At 43.5% G+C, this 14,415-nt stretch overlaps 1 protein-coding gene across 3 annotated transcripts in view; it reads right to left on the minus strand.

Moving 5' to 3' along the window:
* MND1 (meiotic nuclear divisions 1) overlaps positions 1–14,415 on the minus strand; it is a 153,784-nt gene that overhangs the window by 128,058 nt on the left and 11,311 nt on the right. For all 3 annotated transcript variants that reach the window (XM_073645251.1, XM_073645258.1, XM_073645248.1), the window contains one exon: positions 8,576–8,724. In XM_073645251.1, the coding sequence (XP_073501352.1) occupies positions 8,576–8,724 (149 nt within the window). The remainder of the gene's footprint in view (positions 1–8,575; positions 8,725–14,415) is intronic.

Consider the following 14,415-nt stretch of genomic DNA (forward strand, 5'->3'; position numbering starts at 1 on the left):
GCCCATTTGACTGCTGGGAGACAGACCGTCATAGAGCCCAGGAGGGACATTGCCTCTCTTAGGGATATCATCAGAGACCGCATGGCTTTCAAGACTAAATTGATAATTTTGCGGACCTTGTCTTCTGGGAGGCAGCAGGCTACTGCCGGCTTCAGGCCTTCTGCTGCAGCTTCTCAAGTGTGATGCAGAAAGGAGTCAGCCTCTATCAAGGGCATCCTTTAGGACGCCTGAATCCTCCAAGGGTAGGGAAGATTTTTTCGATGACCTGGCTACAGTCCCGTCAACTTTGGGGATTTTATCCCAAGGCTCAGAGTCCTTCTCTTCAAAGGGGTACCTTCTTTTAGAGAAGGAGGGTAAGGCCCCTGATCTCTCTGCTTTCTTCCACTCTGTCAATGAGACCCTGAATTTTAGTGTTTACTGGGAAGGAGAGTCTCTTTTTTTTCTCCAAGGCCCACAAACATAACGTCTTCCCGGGATTTGGATGCTTTCTCCTCCCCCAGACCCATGGTTGATCTGACTGCTCTAACCAGTCGGTCTGTACTCTCAATGGGGAAGCAGGGTCTACCGTTATCCGATGAGGAAGAGGATGAGGAATCACTCAGCCATAGATCCTTGGACTGGGAGGAATCAGAATTGGAGGAGACATCTCTATGGGATTTTTTCTTCCCTCTAAACAAACCTTTCAGGGATCCCTGAACCTCTGCGTGGACTATGGATTTCAAATTAGATGCGAAATCCAGAGAATTTTCTGCTATAGTTTTAGCAATGCAGTTCGGGCAAAGCGACTTTTGCCAATCTATGGGAAGGGAAGTTTGGCATAAGGCACAAATCCTGTGCTTTTGCTTGGCGCTACTCTTCCTAGGCTCCTACAAAAGGAAGCACATAAGAGACTTCCCATTACTAAAAGGTGACATTCACGAAGATCACTCACCCCTGAAGTCACAAACGGGCACCGGATTCGGAGGCTGTAGCGGAACTGATGATTCCTTTCTGAATGGTCCAGAGGTGTTTGACACCTTGTTCCTGCGGCTGCCACTGCAATTGCTCGAGCGGCTGTCCGTGTAAGAGGCGTCCATCCGTAGCTGAGGGGGGGTTTGGCTGCTACTCTTGGCTATCCTGGTCAGCAATGTTTCAGAAGCGTTCCACGCTCCCAGGATACCCCCCCCAATATAGGGCCATCCAGAACCTCCTCCGGTTCAAGTGCCCTCCCCCCTTCCCAGGCCGGGGCTCCAAACAGAAAAAACGGCCTGGAGCGCTTCACAGGGCGCCGCCATCTTGGATCAGGCGCCGCCCCCTGACGTCACCCAGCACGCCTTCTCCCAGCGTGCCCCGCGTCGTAACGTCAGGTGCGTCATACCCCAAAGTTGCCGCTCCGGAGTGTGGCAGACAGGAGCGGCAGGGGAAGGGCGGCGCAGCGGTCTACGGGAGGCCGGAGCCTGCCTCACCGTGTGCGCCCGCTAGGACGCAGGACCCCAGGGGAGCTGCGGACGGCGCTTCTGGAGGCTGGAACCCGGTGCACAGGCCAGTGCTCGTTCTTCCACACCGGAACAGACCCAGGTAAGTCTTCTTTTTCCAGACAGGTTCCCATCAAGGACAGGAAACCAACTGAAGCGAGGGAGAGGCATCGCCCTTTTATTTCAGACTGTTTCCAGTCCTTGATGGGGCGGATCCCTCTCACAAGGTGTGCTGTCATGGGTGAGGGGAAAAAAGGTAATTTTCCATTTACTCACCCCAATATGTTATAAAACTCTGAATCACCTGAGGGTTAAAAATGCTCCCTACTCCCCTAAATAAATTCCTCAAGAGCTGTAGTTTCCATAATGGAGGTCACTTGTGTGGGGTTTCCACTGTTTAGGTACATCAGGGGCACTGCAAATGCGACATGGTGTCCGTTATCTATTCCAGGCAATTATGCACTCCAAAAGTAAAATGATGCCCTTTCCCTTCCGAGCCCTGCCATGTGCCCAAACAGTAGTTTTCCTCCACATGTGGGGTATCAGTGTAAGTAGGAGAAATCGTACCACAAATTGTATGGTCCATTTTCTTCTGTTACCCTTGTGAAAATGAAAAATTTGGGGCTGAAGCAACATTTTTACAGGAAAAAAGTAAAGTTTTAATTTTTTTCTTCCACACTGCTTAAATTCCTGTGAAGCACCTAAAGGGTAAACTTATTGCTTGTGGTTTGAGGGGTGCAGTTTTTAGAATGGTGTCACTTTTGGGTATTTTCTGTCACGTAGACACCTCAAAGTCACTTCAAATGAGATGTGGTCCCTAAAAAAATTGGTTTTGTAAATTTTGTTGGAAAAATTAGAATTTGCTGATAAACTTTTAACCCTTCTAAGTCCTAACAAAAAAAAATGTTTCACAAATGATGCTCCTGTAAAGTAGACAGGTGGGAAATATTATTTATTAACTATTTTGTGTGATCTAGCTATCAGGTTTAAGGGCATAAAAATTAAAAGTTTGAAAATTGCAAAATTCTCGCCAAAATTCTGATTTTCGCAAAAACAATATCGACCTAAATTTACCACAAACAAAGTACAAATGTGTCGTGTAAAAAAAAAAAACCTCAATCTCAGAATCACTGGGATACGTTGAAGCATTCCAGAGTTATTACAACATAAAGTGACACTGGTCAAAATTGTCAAATTTGGCCTGGTGAGGAAGGTGAAGACAGGCTCGTGGGTGAAGGGGTTAAGGCAAGACTTGACAGGCCACCGTACTTAGACCCAGATGTCAATATTTGACCTTCAACTGGCATGCTAACCATCGTTTTTCTGCAATCGCATCATGGGGCTCATAACTTTCTAAATGCAGTGGTTAAAATGGAATCACTTTTTGGGGTTTTCCAATATATAGTCACCTGAAGCCGAATCAAAATTGAATAGGCCCCTAAACAGGTTTTGTACATTTCCTTAAAAAAAAAAAAAAAAATTTAAAACCTTTAGGCCTTCTGACCGCTTAACGAATAAAAACACATTTGAAAGATGATGCTGGAATAAAGTAGACACATGGCAGATGCATTTTGTATGTTATGACTGATTTAACCCCCTTCAAATTGCGGACATTTCCGTTTTTTTTAACTCCCCTTCATCCAAGAGCCAAAACTTTTATTTTTCTGTCCAAATAACCGTGTGAGGGCTTGTTTTTTTTGAAGGACAACTTGTACTATTGAATTAATTCATTTTATCATGTGATGTACTGGAAAGCAGGAAAAAAATCTCAACTGCAGCAAAATCGCAAAAAAAGTGCAATTCTTCAATCGTTTTTTAGGATTTCTATTTACCATGTACATTATATGGTAAAACAGTCCTGGCAATATAATTCTACTCATCAGTATGAGTACATAGATATCACATATGTATAGTTTTGTTTTTTTTTCTATTTAGGTGGTGAAAAAAATTCAGAGATTTGTAAGAAGAGAAAATATTCCTTTTGTCGCTATTTTAGAAAGACCGGTAGCGTTTTCATTTTTCGGGATATGGGGCTGCGTGGAGGCTTATTTTTGCATCCTGAGCTGACTTTTTTTTTACTGATACCATTTAGGGTATATATGATGTTTTGATCGCCTCTTCATGCAAAATGATTATTTTTTTTTTTTATTTATTTTTTTTTATTTACTGTATTTAATAGTCCCCTTAGGGACTATTGGCAGTGCTAGCATCAGCACTGCTTTGTATAGCTAAAATTACAATCTCCTATGAACATTATCCACAGGCTGGCTTTTACAGGAAAATCGTAATGATAGGCACAGGGGTCATCAGCAGACCCCCCGGTTGTCAAGACAACCCATCGGCGCCCGGCGATCACGTCATGAGCGTGTCTATGGGAGTGTGGAGCAACGTACCCCCTTGCCAGTGCGTGTTAAATCCCACTGTCAATCTGAGTGTTAACAGCTGCTGGTAAATAGGAGCGGCACATTGAATTAGCCATCATGTGCAGGGAAAGAGGCAGAGCCCACATCCAAGTCAGGGACATAGCTTGACGTACATTACAGACCAAAAGTTTGGACACACCTTCTCATTTAAAGATTTTTCTGTATTTTCATGACTATGAAAGTTGTACATTCACACTGAAGGCATCAAAACTATGAATTAACACATGTGGAATTATATACTTAACAAAAAAGTGTGAAACAACTGAAAATATGTCTTATATTCTAGGTTCTTCAAAGTAGCCACCTTTTGCTTTGATGACTGCTTTGCACACTCTTGGCATTCTCTTGATGAGCTTCAAGAGGTAGTCACCGGAAATGGTCTTCCAACAATCTTGAAGGAGTTCCCAGAGATGCTTAGCACTTGTTGGCCCTTTTGCCTTCACTCTGCGGTCCAGCTCACCACAAACCATCTCGATTGGGTTCAGGTCTGGTGACTGTGGAGGCCAGGTCATCTGGCGTAGCACCCCATCACTCTCCTTCTTGGTCAAATAGCCCTTACACAGCCTGGAGGTGTGTTTAGGGTCATTGTCCTGTTGAAAAATAAATGATGGTCCAACTAAACGCAAACCAGATGGAATAGCATGCCGCTGCAAGATGCTGTGGTAGCCATGCTGGTTCAGTATGCCTTCAATTTTGAATAAATCCCCAACAGTGTCACCAGCAAAGCACCCCCACACCATCACACCTCCTCCTCCATGCTTCACGGTGGGAACCAGGCATGTAGAGTCCATCCGTTCACCTTTTCTGCGTCACACAAAGACACGGTGGTTGGAACCAAAGATCTCAAATTTGGACTCATCTGACCAAAGCACAGATTTCCACTGGTCTAATGTCCATTCCTTGTGTTCTTTAGCCCAAACAAGTCTCTTCTGCTTGTTGCCTGTCCTTAGCAGCGGTTTCCTAGCAGCTATTTTACCATGAAGGCCTGCTGCACAAAGTCTCCTCTTAACAGTTGTTGTAGAGATGTGTCTGCTGCTAGAACTCCGTGTGGCATTGACCTGGTCTCTAATCTGAGCTGCTGTTAACCTGCGATTTCTGAGGCTGGTGACTCGGATAAACTTATCCTCAGAAGCAGAGGTGACTCTTGGTCTTCCTTTCCTGGGGCGGTCCTCATGTGAGCCAGTTTCTTTGTAGCGCTTGATGGTTTTTGCAACTGCACTTGGGGACACTTTCAAAGTTTGCCCAATTTTTCGGACTGACTGACCTTCATTTCTTAAAGTAATGATGGCCACTCGTTTTTCTTTACTTAGAATTTGTATTATGTCAAGAAAAAAGCTGCTAACAGTCTATTCAGTAGGACTATCAGCTGTGTATCCACCAGACTTCTGCACAACACAACTGATGGTCCCAACCCCATTTATAAGGCAAGAAATCACACTTATTCAACCTGACAGGGCACACCTGTGAAGTGAAAACCATTTCCGGTGACTACCTCTTGATGCTCATCAAGAGAATGCCAAGAGTGTGCAAAGCAGTCCTCAAAGCAAAAGGTGGCTACTTTGAAGAGCCTAGAATATAAGACATATTTTCAGTAGCTTCACACTTTTTTGTTAAGTATATAATTCCACATGTGTTAATTCATAGTTTTGATGCCTTCAGTGTGAATGTACAATTTTCATAGTCATGAAAATACAGAAAAATCTTTAAATGAGAAGGCGTGTCCAAACTTTTGGTCTGTACTGTACATGTACGTCAAAAGTCGTGAAGGGGTCAATGCGCAATGAATGTAATAAAGCCAAAACTCACTAAACAATGGGGTGGAATCCGTGTACCTTACTGCACTTTAAAATGTTTTAACAGCTTTTAAGTAGATTATACAGTAAGATGAATGGTGTCAAGAAGAAAATTGGCTGCATCCATTTACCCTCGTTCCTGACCAGACAGATTTTCGTGTTTTTTTTTCCATATATACAGTTTAAAGCGCTGTAAAAATGTTTCATTTGGACAGTAAGTACGCTAATTTTTACTTCATTCTTTCATAATACGCGGGGCTTCATTTTTTTTTTTCTTCACTGTCATTCTCTTTTCTGCCAATATCAGGTGATATCCCGATTAGTGTCAGTTTCCTTTTTTTTTTTTTTAATGACCACTAAGGACCAGTAAAATACTAAAATTTGCTCCTCAATGTTTTTTAGATATCGGATACATTTTTTTTTTTTTTTTTTTTTTTTTTTTTTTTTTTTTTTTTTTACAGGTGGGAGGCTAGAAACAGCACTTTGGATTAACAATGGATTTTTTTTTACTTGCTATTTTCTGTTTATTCATTTATTTTACAAATTAAGGTCTATTGCTGTATACAGAGATAGAGAAGGCAGTCAGTAAAACCATCTGTGACTATTCTATGGGTACTCCGGCTGTGTCTGACAGCTGGGCTCCCTGCTCCACAGCTATTGGTTCCCATAGAGCTGTGCTACTTTGCAGTGAAATTTTAGAACGTCACTGCAGAGTAGCAACCGGACCACTTAAAGTCATTGGGAGATTCGGAAGCAGTTAAATTATTTTTCATTTTTTTCAGCATGTTGTGCCCAGGAGAAAGTCATAGAAGACCTTCTGAATGGGGGCGGGGGTACATGTCAACATTTAAATTTGCTTTTTTTTTTTTTTTTCCCTCTGTCCAATTACTCCTGTAATTGGGGCTGATATATTAGCCCCAAATACAGAGGATCCTCACTCTCCTGTCCGCATAGCAGAGCTGTCTGGGTCTCCAAGGACTCCTTACACTCAGCGATCACATGATCACTGGGTCCAGAGGAGGAAGCGCTGTCAACACTATATACACAGCCTTTGCGCAGCACTGTTTGTACAGAGATTGGTAGTATCGGTAGTAAACCGCCCCTGCCTTCTCTATGGGTAGACCAGCTGTCTGACAGCGGACTCCCCGCTCCCGCAGCGGCACTGTCTCGTGCAGCTGCTCTTCCATGCAGTGTTTTCGAACATCATTGCAGAGTAGAATGGCGATCGCCAAAATGTTTAAAGTCTATGGGCGGCCTGGAAGTACATCAAGGATTAACGCTAGTTATGTCAATATTTTTGGTAAAGCTTTCTATTTCACTGATGCTTTTGTAATGCGTGTGATGATAAATTATGTTCTAAACCTTCCTGTCCTATGCTTACAAATACTTATAGTGATTATCTTTAAAAAGGGAAATGATACAGACTTGCTTTAAATAACCTGCGGGAAGACAGCCATATAAGGAAAAGTTCTTGCAATAGCTTAGTTTCGCTGTAATATACCGACGCTGTACAGAAAGTACCGTACACATAGAAACTTCATGTGGTTGATCTCCCTCTAGTGGTCATAAAACTTGCTCGCTGATAGATACAAGTGTATGGGGAATGTCACAGTGATAGATTTTGGTGCTACAAACCCTCACTGATGTGAGCACTGTCTGTGACAACTCTCAGAGTAAATATCTAACACTGCCTGCCGTTCTAAGCAGACAAAAGCTCTAGAGGAAAATCAACCTGTTACACTTTTTCGCTTTTAGCAGTTTTAAAAAAAAAATTGCATTGAATAAAAAATGGCTGCAATTTTTTTCTGCTTATTAAATGCTATTTTTCCTCATTCCCATCTCAAAGTGATGGCATAGAAAGAGCTATGACGCTGATTCAGTGCTGTGGCCTCATGGCAATCTTTCCTGCACAGTGCTGCCCTTTCACATGCCAGACAAAACTGTTTAATGCACCACTCCAGCGTTTTGTTTTTTATTTCACCATGGGAGTGATATCACTAATGCATTACAGGAGACAGGAAACTTACATTAGTGATACCACTCCAGCAGTGAAAGAAAAAGAAAAATGCTGGAGTGGCGTTTTAAAGAAAATGTAAAACTGAGTAAGCTTGCATAAATTATTGTTCTTTATCAGCTGATCGAACCATGAGTCTAGATATTGTTCTTCATCTCTCCCGGTTCCATCACTCCTATGACATTATGCCACTGGGTCACTTAAACCTGATTCTTGGCGTACACCGTTCCACTATATTTAGTGTCCATACTTGCATCCAAGTCTCCACTATTCCAGTTTTGCTGCTTAGCTCTGCTACATCCAAGTCTCCAATATTTTAGCACCACTGCTCAACTCTGCTACATTCAAGTCTCCACTACCCCTGTTCAGCTGCTCAGCTCTGGAAGAATGGAAACACTAACTTGTTACACAAATGAACATGCTGCTAGTGTAGTATACTGCAAACCCCTTACATCACAAGTCTACAAAAAAAAGTACAAGTAAAAAGAGAATCAGAAACCTAAGAATATGTAATGTCGGAGCTGGAAAGTGATGCAAGCTGTGATGGGTAGCTTTAGGATTTCTGAAGATACATTTGTGTATACTTTGCTCAAGACAACAAAGTAAACAAAACGGTATGACAGTCATTCAGCATTATTCACATTACATTATTTGGAGTCGCTCGCAGTTAAAGAAGATGGATTACTTCTTAAATACCCCATACACTAAAGATGCAAAGCACATGAAACATAAAAACTAAAAAAAAAAAAAACATTACATGTGGAAACAAAGGGTATGTATTGGTGCAGGCAGTGAGAACGGGACTAAAAGTGCTTCCTTTATGTACAATAAAGGAGACCCCTCAAAAAAAAATCCACATTCTGTACAGAAGATGTCACAGGTCAGAATTACCTGGCTTTCCAGCGTCTCCAGTTTTCGCTTTCGCGCATGAAGAGCCTTGCTGGGAAAGGCCCAAAAATAATTGGAAGTTCCGATGCGCTCTGAATCTACCATTGCATCATCCACCAGACTTTGCAGGACATCCTTCACGGACATGGAAGCTGTCACCAAACACAACGCTATTAGCCATGACATGTATACAGGAGGTAATGCTAATGCAGCCCACTGACTCCACGTGGTTTTATTATCCCACCTATGAGATGTCACCTTGCATTTTATACATTTAATAAATTCTACTATACACAAACATTAGGATGTTTAGGAAGCAGTTTATGCCAGTTTGTGGCCCATAAGAGCTCAAAAAAGTCACAAATAGCACAAAAATTCACTTGTTACACAATGCTCGTCAAAAGCTAGGCGAGTGGGAGGAAGAATACCATCTATGCCTGCTCATAGGAAGTGGAGAATTCATTTTATGACGTTAGGACAATCTAAAATAGTGCAAGAAGTATAAAGTGACACACACCTTTCTAAGAAATTTGGCACAATTTACTGTATTGATCCTTATTCTTGGCTTGGCACATGAACGATCTGTCCTAATAAATATGCCCCATGTATTTTTTTAGGAAAAACACCACTGCAGTTTTTGATGCTATTTTAGAGCTACAGTCAGAAGTGGATTCAGCGAGAAGAAGAAATACACATCCTTCCTCTATCATTCCTATTTTTTTAAATACACTCAGTTCTTTCGATAAAAAACAGCATCAAAAAGTGCAGCGATATTTTTCCTTCACCTGCAGTTTTAGTGCAGCAATTTCAGTTAGAATATTAATTTGCATTTTTAGTTCTGTCCCCCAATATCACAACACAAACTGCATACATTGTTAAATAGGCTGTAAGGCCATATGTGCACTGTAAAACACGCCTGAATGGCAGCATAATCCTTTATAGGCCCCCTTCACATGAACGTGTCTAAGTGTAGCATCCGTTTTACACTTACCTGAGAGACGTATCCACACGTACCTATTAAACCTTATGGCGATCTTCACATGTCCGTGTTTTCACACGGACCGTGCGTAGATGTGAACCAGAAGCGGGGATGACAAGGGCCAATACAAGTCAATGGGTCCGTGTAAATACGTACAGCACACAGATGACATCCGTGTACAGGAATAGAATGCAGAATTGAAATTAAATATGTTTATGTCTTAAAAATGTGCGGATGGTTGGATGGATATCCGTCACATACAGCAGGTGAATTAAGTATTGCACATGTCACCAATTTTCTAAGTAAATAAATTCCTAAAGGTGCCATTGACATGAAATTCTCACCAGATGTCAGTAACTACCCATCCAATCCACACAGGCAAAGAAATCAAACCATAGATGGCCATAAATTAAGTTATGTGTAAGGCTATGTTCCCACATGTGTTTTTTTACATCAGAAACCTGCAGCAAAACTGATCTTTGGCAGGAAATCAGCTGCGTCAAAAAGGCAGGCTTTGCTGTCTCGCTTTATGTACATAAAGTTCTGTTAAAAAAAAAAAAAGAACCCCATTCTATTTTGCCATCAAAAATGCTGAGAAAAAGCCGCAAAAAAAATAAATAATTTACCTGCGTTTTTTTCACCACCCATTACTTCCTATGGGTGAAAAAAACGCTGAAAGAAGAAGTGGCATGCTCTATTTTCCAAAAACCCAACCAAGGCACAAAATATGCAGAAAAAGAAAAAAAAACACAACAACAACAACAACATACACACACACCACAATATGTGTGGGCACAGAATTCTTGTTTCTCATAGACTTTGCTGGTACTGCAAAATGCAGCTGAAAATCTGCATAAAAATCTGCAGCAAAGTACGCTGAAAAACCCAACGTGTGTGAACATAGCCTAATAATGAGAAATGACACAGGGAAAAAGTATTGAACACATGAAGAAAGAGGGGTACAAATAGCCATGGCAAGTCATGACACCAGCTAAAAGCTATCAGTAATTAGAAAGCAATCCTGCCACATAGTGAAAAATAATATCAGCTGGTTCAAATGATTGCCTATAAAAAGGTGTCTCATTACCAAGGTGCTACACAAGAAACATCTCATGATGGGTAAAACCAGTGAGCTGTCTCAAGACCTTCGCAACCTTATTGTTGCAAAACATACTGATGGCATTGGTTACAAAAGAATTTCTAAACTAATGAAGGTTTCAGTGAGCACTGTTGGGGACATAATCGGAAGTGAAAAATACACCATTTCACCATAAATTGGCCATGAGCAAGTGCTCCCCATAAGATTTCTGACAGAGGAGTGAAAAGAATTATCAGAAGAGTCGTCCAAGATCCAAGAACCACCTGAGGAGATCTACAGAAAGACTTGGAATCAGCAGGTACAATTGCTGCAAAGAAAACTGTAAATAATGCACTCACCCTCCACGGCCTCTATGTACGCTCACAACGCAAGACTCCATTGCTGAACAAAAAGCATGTTCAAGTGCGTTTACAGTTGCTCATTAACATTTAGACAAGCCTGTGAAACACTAGGAGAATATAGTCTGGTCAGATGAGACCAAAATTGAACTCTATGAATGCCATAATACACACCATGTTTGGAGGCCAAAAGGCACTGCATATCACCCCCAAAAACACCATACGAACAGTGAAGATTGGAGGTGGGAACATCATTGTGTGGGGGCTGTTTTTCAGCATACGGCACTGGCAAACTTCATATAATTGAAGGAAAGATGAATGGACAAATGTACTGAGACATTCTTGATAAAAATCTGCTGCCATCTACCAGTATGATGAAGATGAACCGAGGGTGGATATTTCACAAGAAAATGATCCCAAACACATAGCCAAGAAAATTCTCAATTGGTTTCAGAGAAATAAAATAAAGCTGCTATAATGACCCAGCCAATCACCTGACCTAAAGCCAATAGAAAATGTATGGAAGGGACTCAGAGTTCATAGAAGGAGCCAACTGAAGACATCCCCATTCCTAACACAGGAAAAAAAAAGGAAACACATACAATCTTTTTTTCTGTTGAACCAGAAGCCAAAAGCAAGGTCTGATTTTCATTAGTGGATACTCAGTAAATTTAAATTGTTAGGTTCTCTTACTTTAACAGAAGGGTATCCACACTTTTGTCCACATTTGTATATACACAAAAATGGAAAACAATATTTTGCATTGCACCAAAAATCTGTTTATATGATTTTATTTTACTTCCACACCTTGTTTTCATCATAACACCTCAATATTTCAAGCATGCACCATCCTATCACAGATTTAATGAACTCCTTCCTTTGTCCATGCATAAAAAAAAAAAAAAAAAAAAAAAAAAAAAAAAAAAAAACCACGTGCTATATCTGGCTGGTGGTGGAGCAGCCTGCCATGACATGCACTATGCATGCTGATTTGTTGTGTAGAAATTCACTCACGTGCACTAGCACATAGGCTAACACTGGTCAGTGTGCTAACAATACACTCGTGATGCTGGAGGAAGGATGGATAACATTTCTACTAATTAAAGGGAGGGCGTACTCCTGTGCTCTAATAAGACGACGACCAATACTTAGAGGATAACTTGACCGTAAAATATAATGAGAGCACACATTTGCTTTGATACAGATATGATACCTTTAATAACTGCAAAGTAAAAAATTAGTGTCAGACCATAAAAATCACCAAAAAAGGGACGCGTTAAAAGGTACTCACCTACAAAAGGTTGTGCTGACACCAGCTAGACATAACTCTGTGAAAGGTGTGGAAAATCAAGGACTGGCTGCTGCTCCATCTGCTGAGCCAGAAACCAAGGCTACAAAACTGCACCACAGGAACGAGACAAAAAGTGGATTGTATAAGGCCCTGTCAGCAAGGATCAAATTATTGCGAGACAAGTGGAAAAATAAAAAAAAAATCTTACCTGAGGAAGAAATCAGACATATTTCAAAAGGAGTTGTACAGGATAAAGAATTTTTTGATTTTCCACACCTTTCGTATTGACTCGATCCTAGCTGGCAGCGCCTTATACAATCTGCTCTGTTCTCATCATTGTGGTGCATTTAGTAGAATACTGACAGATTCTGGGTGGTATGAGAAGCCTCTTTTATTTTTTCACTTCTCCATTGTCTCTGTGCGTGTATATAGGACTGCAGTCCAATGTTCACTCGCACCCACAGACTTCAATGGGTGAGTGCAATCCGATTATTGGATGCACCCACAGCACCCTGCGATTGTTTTCTCATGTCGAATTGGCAGGAGATAAAAAGATAAAAAAAAATAATAAAAAATTGCAGATCTGCACTGCCCCATAGTATAACATTGGGCCATCGGATAGCACTCGGCTGTGTTATATGCTCGTGTGAGCGAGCCATTAGTGGGAGTTCCACAACCGGGGGAGAGGGGAAGGAAGGGAGAGGGGAAGGAAGGGAGAGGGGAAGGAAGGGAGAGGGGAAGGAAGGGAGAGGGGAAGGAAGGGAGAGGGGAAGGAAGGGAGAGGGGAAGGAAGGGAGAGGGGAAGGAAGGGAGAGGGGAAGGAAGGGAGAGGGGAAGGAAGGGAGAGGGGAAGGAAGGGAGAGGGGAAGGAAGGGAGAGGGGAAGGAAGGGAGAGGGGAAGGAAGGGAGAGGGGAAGGAAGGGAGAGGGGAAGGAAGGGAGAGGGGAAGGAAGGGAGAGGGGAAGGAAGGGAGAGGGGAAGGAAGGGAGAGGGGAAGGAAGGGAGAGGGGAAGGAAGGGAGAGGGGAAGGAAGGGAGAGGGGAAGGAAGGGAGAGGGGAAGGAAGGGAGAGGGGAAGGAAGGGAGAGGGGAAGGAAGGGAGAGGGGAAGGAAGGGAGAGGGGAAGGAAGGGAGAGGGGAAGGAAGGGAGAGGGGAAGGAAGGGAGAGGGGAAGGAAGGGAGAGGGGAAGGAAGGGAGAGGGGAAGGAAGGGAGAGGGGAAGGAAGGGAGAGGGGAAGGAAGGGAGAGGGGAAGGAAGGGAGAGGGGAAGGAAGGGAGAGGGGAAGGAAGGGAGAGGGGAAGGAAGGGAGAGGGGAAGGAAGGGAGAGGGGAAGGAAGGGAGAGGGGAAGGAAGGGAGAGGGGAAGGAAGGGAGAGGGGAAGGAAGGGAGAGGGGAAGGAAGGGAGAGGGGAAGGAAGGGAGAGGGGAAGGAAGGGAGAGGGGAAGGAAGGGAGAGGGGAAGGAAGGGAGAGGGGAAGGAAGGGAGAGGGGAAGGAAGGGAGAGGGGAAGGAAGGGAGAGGGGAAGGAAGGGAGAGGGGAAGGAAGGGAGAGGGGAAGGAAGGGAGAGGGGAAGGAAGGGAGAGGGGAAGGAAGGGAGAGGGGAAGGAAGGGAGAGGGGAAGGAAGGGAGAGGGGAAGGAAGGGAGAGGGGAAGGAAGGAGGGAGGGGAGAGGGGAAGGAAGGGAGAGGGGAAGGAAGGGAGAGGGGAAGGAGGGAGAGGGGAAGGAAGGGAGAGGGGAAGGAAGGGAGAGGGGAAGGAAGGGAGAGGGGAAGGAAGGGAGAGGGGAAGGAAGGGAGAGGGGAAGGAAGGGAGAGGGGAAGGAAGGGAGAGGGGAAGGAAGGGAGAGGGGAAGGAAGGGAGAGGGGGGAGGGAGGGAAGGGGAAGGGAGAGGGGAAGGAAGGGAGAGGGGAAGGAAGGGAGAGGGGAAGGAAGGGAGAGTTGTCCTCGGGAGCTAAGCGCTCTCCTAGCCGATTTCCGCGATAGCCGCATGTAGGTCAGCGGCGCTTGCGGTCGGGGGACTTATGCTGCGAGTAGCCGGCTGCATCGCTGCTGACCTCCGTGCCGCACATGAGCCGCTAACGGTCGCCATGTTTTTCTGAAATGCCGCGTCGCTGATTGGCCGCGGCCGGACCAATC

This window comes from Phyllobates terribilis, unplaced genomic scaffold, assembly GCF_046119375.1.
Source record: "Phyllobates terribilis strain yellow unplaced genomic scaffold, ASM4611937v1 Scaffold_1__5_contigs__length_1240528914, whole genome shotgun sequence".
NCBI lineage: Eukaryota > Metazoa > Chordata > Amphibia > Anura > Dendrobatidae > Phyllobates > Phyllobates terribilis.